Below are 9,698 nucleotides of genomic sequence, written 5' to 3'. Positions count from 1 at the left end.
ATTTTTAAATTAGATGTATTTACTATACAGTACAAATTCTAACATCGGATATTAGTCTGATTAGAATGGTTCTATTACCTGTTTGGTTATTAGCAGTAACAGACGATGTCTCTGCCTCCACTGTTTCATTTCCTATTGTTAAGTTTCCATTCCCTGTTGTTAAGTCGTAACCAGCCGAAATGACATCACCAGGTGAAGGTTCATCTAGATAGACCTCGTATTCTGGTATCAAACTCCCAGCTCTAACAAAGTAATGAACAAAAACATAATTTATAATGTGACTTATCAACGTCAAAGTTCTTTAACAATGATTGACAAATAAATAATTTAGAATGACTCATTAAAATGGAAATTAATAATGGTAATAATGTAAAACCAATCACGACGATGATCACTACCAAGCAGCGGGCAAATTTTATTTATCGAATTTAATTTTCAAAATGTTTAATAAAAGAAAATGTTTCATTTGTTTTTCTTCAGAAACGATGAACTACATTCAATATTAGTTGTTTTCTAACGAAATTATCAAAGTATTTGGTCTATCAATATTTTGAAAACACAATCGATGTTGTATAAGCATTGGGGCGATGGGTTTCAGCAGGTGCAATGGTTTATTTTTGTAAAATATTTAATAAATAGTATGTGATATATTCTTACCTTATCGATATAAGAACTATTCTCTTAAAGGACCGTTTACATGATCTAGATCGACTGTAATAGTTCGTTAGCTATAAACATATACATTGTAAATATCAATGATAAAGTTTAATGCTTGTTACATATAAGAATACTTTGAAGTCAATACTTTTGGACCGGTCTTTGGACACTAATAAAATAAATCAAACGAATGAAGAATCGACATTTTACATTAAAACAGATACGACAGATATACGTTAAAAGTATGACTCATTATTACATAGAACCCGACATTTTCTTAATCCCATGTTTTATATGACACAAATTGTACCATGGAATTGGAAATTTATTATATTTCAAAAAAGGAGACAAGCTACAACGATTTTTGTTATCAATATAATAAAAAGAAATTATAACGGGACAATAAAAATAAGTATAGGAAAAGTAGAAAAAACTTTAGTAAAAAAAGAAATTAAAAGCAAAAATAATGCCATGAAACACTACAAAAACACGTAGAAATCGAGATAAATAAATCCAACCAGGCACATATGGCTATGCGTTATGGGTTTTGCTTTTCATTTGATGACTTAATACGTTAACAACTTTATCAACTGATCTTAAATTGAAAAAAGTGTCATTCGTAATCATATCACATCGGTTTTTATTTATTTTTCCACTTTTTCTTGTTCTTCATGACAGGTTTAAGGTCTTTACCAAGCTAGTTGCTCTCTCATATTTAATATTCTTTAAATAAATAAAGCCAATGTTATCACCTTTGAAATATTTCACATTTTCAGATTAATATGAAAAAGGAAAATATATGTTTTCTATCCCTTATGAAACTTATAAAAATATCATTTTATTGGAAATGTTATTCTAAATGTCTTACCGCTGTCAAAACCTGGTTAAAAAGACTCTGATATTCCTCAGTGGTTTTATCGGTAAGACTAATGGTAACCCTTATCATAAGCCGCAGTTTACATGTGTATTTGTACTCTATTGTGACAGCTAAAAGTGAGAGCATACATGATAATTATCAGTTAATGAATTAAACATAACCCAGAATACAATTCGTCGTTTAAGAATCTAATGCATTTTTGGTACCATTTTCAAAAGTCTACATCTGTATTTAAACTCAATTGTGACAGCTAAGAAATAGAGCATGAATGATAGTACATCTCGCTTATTATCAGTAAATAAGTAAAACAGGATGGTTATGAAAAGGTAAAATGCCAATTCAGAAATTTTACAGTTTTGTGTGCATAAAATTGGGACGGTATATGTATGGCAAATATTAAAACTCGCAAAAAAATATTATTAGTGCTATTTGTTTTTAACATTTTTAAAAATTGTAATAAGCAATCTCGCATTTTTGTTTTGTTTTACAATTGTAATTAGAAATGCGTCGAACTTTCAGTTCTGCTTTGGAGGTTTGACGTAAAACATGATCCAGCCAATCAATTAATTAATATATCGATCAATCAATGAATTAAAAGATCTATCTATCTTCACTTCATACGATAATGAGTCAGAAATAAAGTTAGTAGAGGAAATTTATACATTCTTCTAAAAGTATACTTGTATGGAATTGCCAATGAAACTCATTATTTTCTTCAACATATATCTTTAACCCACAACTCTAGATTTATATACTCACAAGGTTGAGATTGTGGCGTTGTGGTCTTAGTTATCGTTGTGGGCTTCGTTGTCGTTGTGGGATTTCTTGTCGTGGGTGTAGGCTGAACCGGATTTGTTATTTGTTCATTGGTTGTCGGCTGAACGTGTGTCTTTTGTTCAGTTGTTACATGCTGAACTGTTGTCGTTTTTACAGTAGTTGATAGCTGACCTGTTGTCGTTTGTTCAGTGATTGTTGACGAGACTTTTGTCGTTTGTTCAGTTGTATATGGCTGTACTGTTGTCGTTTGTTCATTTATTGTAGGTTGAACTGTTGTTGTCGTTTGTTCATTTGGTTGATGTTGAATAGTAGTTGTCGCTTGTTCATATGTTGTAGGCTGAACAGTAGTCGTCGCTTGTTCATTTGTTGTAGGTTGAACTGTTGTTGTCGTTTGTCCATTTGTTGTAGACTGAATAGTAGTTGTCGCTTGTTCATTTGTTGTAGGTTGAACTGTTGTTGTTGCTTGTTCATTTGTTGTAGGCTGAATATTAGTTGTCGCTTGTTCATTTGTTGTAGGTTGAACTGTTGTTGTTGCTTGTTCATTTGATGTAGGCTGAATAGTAGTTGTCGCTTGTTTGTTTGTTGTAGGTTGAACTGTTGTTGTTGTTTGTTCATTTGATGTATCTTGAACAGAAGTTATCGTTTGTTCATTTGATGTAGGCTGAACAGTAGTTGTCGTTTGTTCATTTGTTGTAGGCTGAATAGTAGTTGTTGCTTGTTCATTTGTTGTAGGTTGAACTGTTGTTCTCGTTTGTTCTTTTGATGTATGTTGAACAGAAGTTGTCGTTTTTTCATTTGTTGTAGGCTGAACAGTAGTTGTCGTTTGTTAATTTGTTGTAGGTTGAACTGTAGTTGTCTTTGGCTGAACTGTAGATGTATTTTTTTCAGTTGTGATAGGTTGAATTATATTTGTCGTTTCTTCAGTTGTTGCAGTGCTTGTTTCTTCAATTGTAGTAGGACTTACTGTAGCTGGTTCTTCAGCTGTTGAAGGTTGAATGGTTGATGTCGTTTCCTTAGAGGTTGGTTGTTGAACGATTGTAGTCGTTTCTGCAGTTGTTATAGGTTGAACGGTTTTGGAAGCAGTTGCTGTCTTTGCAGGAGTAGTTGCTGTCGAATTTGTTGCTAAGGTTGTCGAAGTAAGAATAGTTGTTGTTGTTCCAGAAGTAGAAGGAGTAGTAAATGTTGTAGCAGGAGTAGTTGTTGTCGTTGCAAGAGTTTTTGTTGTCGTAGTAGGAATATTTGATGTCGTTGCAGGAGTAGTTGTTTTTGTAGCAGGAGTAGTTGTTGTCGTAGTAGGAATATTTGTTGTCGTTGCAGAAAACATTGTTGTCGTTGCGACAGTTGTTGTAGTCGCTGCAGGAGGAGTTGTTGTCGTTACTGGAGTAGTTGTTGTTGTCGCAGGAGTAGTTTTTGTCGAAGTAGGAGTATTTGTTGTTGGTCCAAGAGTAGTTGTTGTCGTTCCAGGAGTAGTTGTTGACGTTGCATGTGTAGTTGTTGTCGTAGTAGGAGTAGTTGTTGTCGTTGCAGGATTAGTTGTTGTCGTTTCAGGAGAAGTTGTCGCTAACGTTGTCGTAGTAGGATTATTTCTTGTCGTTGCAGTAGTAGTTGCTATTGAAGTTGTAGTAGGTGTAGTTGTTGCTAATGTTGTCGTTACAAGCGTAGTTGTTGTCGTTGCAGGTGTAGTTGGTGATGTTGTTGTTGTAGGCCCACATGAGGCACAGCATGCCGTCCCATGATCTGCACACATTTGTGGTGCTTCCCTCGCCATATCTACACACGTCCAACCATTGTTGAATAGTGCACCTTTGCGATCTCCATAAAGACAGCTCTCTAAAATCCCGAAAAAAAGATATCTAATAGAGATGATGAATAAAACTCTTTTGACAGACAAATTCACAAATATATATTTTTATCAAATTGGAAAGGCAAAATCTGTGTCACATTTTACTATTTATTTAAACGACAAGATAAAATAGTTGTGATGAAATTATATGTTTCGAGTGGGTTTTGTTTTAAAACTAAAATATAAAAAAACACTTTGAATTGGTTTATGATACCGATTTTTCCATAAAAGTTATTAAACAATTTATAAAATACACAAGGTGATTCAGCAAAACAACTAAATTGACATAAAACAAACAAACTTCTGTTGTTTTAGAATTAATATACATTGCAACTTTCTCAGTTCATTTTTTTATTTATCAATCGTAAGTAAAAAGAATAAATGGATCATTGATTCATAAAAACTGTCGTCACGAATGATAGTCCTGGATTGAACTTCATTTTTAACAGTAAGTTGTTAGAAGTTCCAAGTGAGCCACTTAAATATTACCATACATTATAACTCTGACTAACATAAATCTTTTTTTTTTCTAAAACAGAGAGGAGGAAATCGTATTCAAGCATACAACAACAACAGAAAGAAATTTTTACTCACCATCTCCGGCCGGAGCATTTGCATCTGAGGTACATACACCAGAAATACACCACTGCAAAGAAATAATTATTCTCTTAGCCTTAGTCCAGTAAAACATTTTCATGTTGCTAGTATTTTCTATTTATTAGACTAACCAATTGTCGAAAGTTTGTTTTTGTCCGGTTTTATGGACTTTCTCAATTTTGAATAAGCCTTTGATATCGTTTTTATGATTTAGGTGGTACCCAACACTTTAACTAAAATAAATTTGTCTCGTTTAATTTTCATAAAATTTTGTCAAAAGTATGACCCTTTAATAAAATATAAAAATTTCAAAAACTTTGAACCAACCGTTTTTGTCAAAAAAATTACACTGGTTATATAGCAGTTTGACAAATACCAATTTTGATCATTGAGAAGCTTAATATTTCTTTTACAACATAACGTAATTAAAACGTATAGCTGACTTTACAGAGTCATCTCCCTGTAGTGTTAGGTACCACCTTAAAGTCTTTGAGGTGAATTAATGCGGTACTTGTGTTATCTTTCCCCATTATTGCCCATTTAAGTTGATACTGGTGGAGGTTGACGGTTGATTTACTTGATACGTATGTCAAAGAAACCAGGCTTACCTCGTTTTAGATCAGGAAATTTCCTCTGTTTTTTTTTATTCTTATGATGTTGTTGTGTGTTTTAAATAGAATTTACGCTCGGAACATCAGTAAACTGCTGCTGCTATTTCTCTATAATAGTGCGATGTCTTTTAATGTTGCAAATTACCAAACTAACCTAAGTTATCAACCTTGCACTAAACACGTGACAAATAATCATCATTTTATAACAAATATTACGAAGTATTTAAATGATATATTCATATTTTGCAATTGTTTAGAGAATGGATTTGAAAAGCAGTATACTATTGTTGCCTTTATTTAAATAACATAAACAACTGAAAGTTTCTCAATTCAAATGTTGCTCAAAGAATATAAAATTTCAATAACAAACCTTGTGATTTCCACAGAGTATGTAGTCGGTAATCTTATTTTCATAACAGGTGTTCGTATTCGGTATGGCACAGTAAAGTTTTGTGCATAAAGAGGAATAATCTCCGTTGTAGAAGTACTAAAAAAAGATAATCACAATACATGTAATAGTTAAGTTTTGTACATAGGGAGGAATAATCTCCGTTGTAGAAGTATCCGTTGTAGAAGTATAAAAAAGGTTTATCATAATACATTGAACGGTACAGTTTTGTACATATGGAGGAATTATCGATGATGTATAGATAATCATAACACACACAACAGTAAAGTTTTGAACATATGGAGGAATAATTTCCGTTGAAGAAGTACTAAAAAAGATAATCACAATTCATGGAACTGTAATTTTCTGTACATATGGAGGAATAATTTCCGTTGAAGAAGTACTAAAAAAGATAATCACAATTCATGGAACTGTAATTTTCTGTACATATGGAGGAATAATTTCCGTTGAAGAAGTACTAAAAAAGATAATCACAATTCATGGAACTGTAATTTTCTGTACATATGGAGGAATAATTTCCGTTGAAGAAGTACTAAAAAAGATAATCACAATACATGGAACAGTAAAGTGCTGTACATATGGAGGAATAGTTTCCGTTGTAGAAGTACTGAAAAAAGGTAATCATAATACACGGAACAGTAAATAGGAATAATTTCAGTTGTAGTAGTACACACAATGAGGATTACACAATACATGCAACATATTGATCAAAAGTAGTTATGTTGACTTCAAAAGTTTTGATTGTTAATTTTTGTATCATGAATAACGCAATTTTAAAAAATGGCTACGTATTTTGAATGATTGTCCAAATATCACGAAAATACTTTCACACAACATGACCTAAATGTGCTGGATTATGTTGTATTTTTTTACCGTGATTAATTAAGAATGCGACATGAGTACGCGAAAAGAATAAAACATGAAAAATGGATGTATAGATCAATATAAATATGGCCAAAGTTTGCTGGTACAAATATAATATTTTGCTGTAGGTGCATATAGATATTTACATTTATATACATCAATACGCACCCTACACAAATGTGACCCTGTTCCACGTTTTTGTACACACAGCTGATCAGCATCTGTTGTAAGCTTAACTGTTGTAGTTGTTTTTAATGCTGTAGTCGTAGTAGTAGTTGTAATTGTTGGAATATGATTAGTTCTTGTCGAATTAGAATCAGTTGTAGTCGTAGTAGGTGTTGTTGTTATCGCAGCAGGAGTTGATGTGGATGTTGTTGTTGGAGGCGCACACGATGCACAGCATGCAGCTGTACTTGAACAATAACTTGGTGCTTCCCTGACCATATCTTCACAAGTCCAACCATTGCCAAAAACTACACCTCTTTTATCACCATAAAGACATGTCTCTAAAATTGCAAAAATATAGAAGTTATAAACAAAATTCATTATATGAGCAACTACTGAACAAATATATATATCATCAACTACAGTATTTTTTTTTTTAATTCTTACAACTATTTTAAGGACATCAAATTAAAATTGCGTTGAAATTAAAGATTTCGACTGTTTTTTCCAAATCTCAAATATGTAGATGTCCCACTTTCAACAGCTTTATGATACCCAATTATGTGAAATGTTCTAGAAAAGATCTAACTTTCATCAAAACACGTTTAATCAAATTTTTCAAGATAAGCTGAAAAATTATAGAATTATTCTGCACTCACCAACTCCTGCAGGTGCATTTGAATCTGACGTACATACACCAGAAATACACCACTGTAAATAAATACACAATATTTAGTATATCTTCAAATACTATTATACTTTTGATCTCTTCCGGTTATATCAGCTTTTTAAGTGTATGATGCAATTAATTTTCAGATAGTTTGGCCTCAAACATCACAAAAGAGATATTAATTTTAGAATACTACATCACAGAAATGATGGTATAGTTTAAAGTTAAGGATGTACTTAGGTAAGGTTTTGGAATTTGTGTCAAATGTTTGGAGTCCTTGGTGTTTTTCCATACAATACAATGTAAAATATTTTGCCCAATAACACCCATTTATTTTTTCATATAAGACTTATAAGCTCATGAAAGGTCATTTACCAAAATTATAGAAGATTCTTATTTTATTTTTTTGTTTTGAGATCTAATAATACCAATGCAAATATGAGATAAAAGTCCGAGTCAGCCTTTTCCCGCCATATTTTAAATCTCAAATATCTCGAAAAGGAGGTCCATGACCTATCAATATTTTTAGCTTATTTTTATCCTTAATTGATACTCTACCAACCTATAGTATCAATTTTAACTTCTTAGTTTATTCATGTTCACCTAACCTCACCTAAGTACATCCTTAACACACGCCAAAATAACAAAAAGCAATTTAAAATTTGAATATTTCTCACAATATCGGTAAATTGACTGATATGTATTTGATCAACTGGCCATGGTGTAAGTTAAAACGATGAGTATCGAAAGAGTGCTCTTTTCCGAAAACGAAAAGTGTATAATTAAATAGTAAAGTTGTCACAATGTGTAAATGCGATCGTTACAAAAAATCATGAACATGAAAAATATGAAATAATACCCCAAAATAAGTCGAAGCGATTAAAATCACCGAATAAGACCATTTAACATGTTTAACATAATCATAAAATTAATAAAATAAACAAGATGATCTAAAAATATAGCCATTCTGCACAAAAACAAAAGATCTAATGGTAATTCTAATTGTTTGCCGATTGTTAATGTTCAATTAAATTTTCTTATCACAGCTCAAAATTTCAGGAAAGTAATTTCTATCATCTGATGTATTTTATTAAAAAAATAAAAAAAGGTATATAAAAAAAATCATTTTCTCTACAAACTTTCTAAGGAAACTTTTTCTTTTTTTTTTTACTAATATTAGTCCGATCGATTTGTGAAACAATTGCTCAGAAGGTGGTAAAAGCATCAAACTTTGCAGAGTTTTAGTTTAGGTCATAATAAACATTTATAGCTATGGACCCATTTCTAAAAATCAAAATGGCGGCTTTGGGCGGCCATTTTAAAATGGCTACCTGAAAATTTATGATAAAATAAGAATAAAATTTGTAAAAAACAATTGACTTTACCTTTTGGTATGAAACTTGGTATATTTATCACTTATGATAAGGACTATAATCTGAGTACATCAGGTATTGAATTAATGGCGGCCATTTTGAATGGTGGCCATTTTGAAAACAAAAATTTCAAATATTTTTTTATTTTTTTGCTGTTGTTTTTTATTTTATCATTTGCATTTAAACTAATGAACTGATATATATTTAAATTTAGCTTATCAAATCATTCTTATATTGCTGTTTGTATTTGGTATTCACCATGTGGTCAAATAAGCACTATTTGACCATAAACGAAATGAAGGTATTTAATGCATAATTTCTTGTAATTACAGATTTGCCTAAATAACATTGACAACAGAATATAACATATAGATATATGACCACACTATGTCGAAAAAGATAAAACTTGTAGATATTGAAAACGCTGGAAACACTGTAAAACCTAGTAGTGAACATATAGACTGGAATGAATGTATGATCTGTCAAGAGAGAACACACGAGGACCTACAATGCCCAGCAGATAACAAAAGAATTAACATTGACATCGGAGCTGGTTATCAATCCTTTGATGCTATCATACACAGATGCTGTGCATTGAATTGGTTTCCCTCATCAATCAACTTGGAACAGTTAAATGAAGGCGACGGAATTGCACGAACACTTCAAAATCATAAGGCCAAATGGCACAAATCGTGTAGGAACAAATATTCAGACCTAAAAATATCTCGTAAAGAAAAACGAAAGCAAACGCCTGAAACTGAAGATACATCGAATGATTTTGCCAGTAAAGTCACAAGACAGAGTTGTGGTGATTTAACAAGAGCATCACCTGAAGGGTGTTTTTTCTGTGGAGAT

General features: G+C 31.8%; 1 protein-coding gene across 1 annotated transcript; it reads right to left on the bottom strand.

The window, feature by feature from the left end:
- Nucleotides 1-22: 22 nt before the first annotated feature.
- LOC134694496 (mucin-2-like) lies at nucleotides 23-8,093 on the bottom strand. The gene is made up of 10 exons (XM_063555509.1): nucleotides 8,079-8,093; nucleotides 7,460-7,511; nucleotides 6,804-7,141; nucleotides 5,733-5,849; nucleotides 4,749-4,800; nucleotides 3,276-4,141; nucleotides 2,294-3,116; nucleotides 1,526-1,644; nucleotides 658-728; nucleotides 23-242 (listed from the first exon to the last, which is right to left on the bottom strand). Exons 1-10 carry the CDS (start codon nucleotides 8,091-8,093, stop codon nucleotides 23-25), a joined length of 2,673 nt encoding a protein of 890 aa, XP_063411579.1.
- Between the last annotated feature and the right edge of the window lie 1,605 nt (nucleotides 8,094-9,698).

The sequence above is a fragment of the Mytilus trossulus genome, chromosome 13 (assembly GCF_036588685.1).
Source record: "Mytilus trossulus isolate FHL-02 chromosome 13, PNRI_Mtr1.1.1.hap1, whole genome shotgun sequence".
NCBI classification, from domain to species: domain Eukaryota; kingdom Metazoa; phylum Mollusca; class Bivalvia; order Mytilida; family Mytilidae; genus Mytilus; species Mytilus trossulus.
This window is presented reverse-complemented; position numbering and strand designations above follow the sequence as displayed.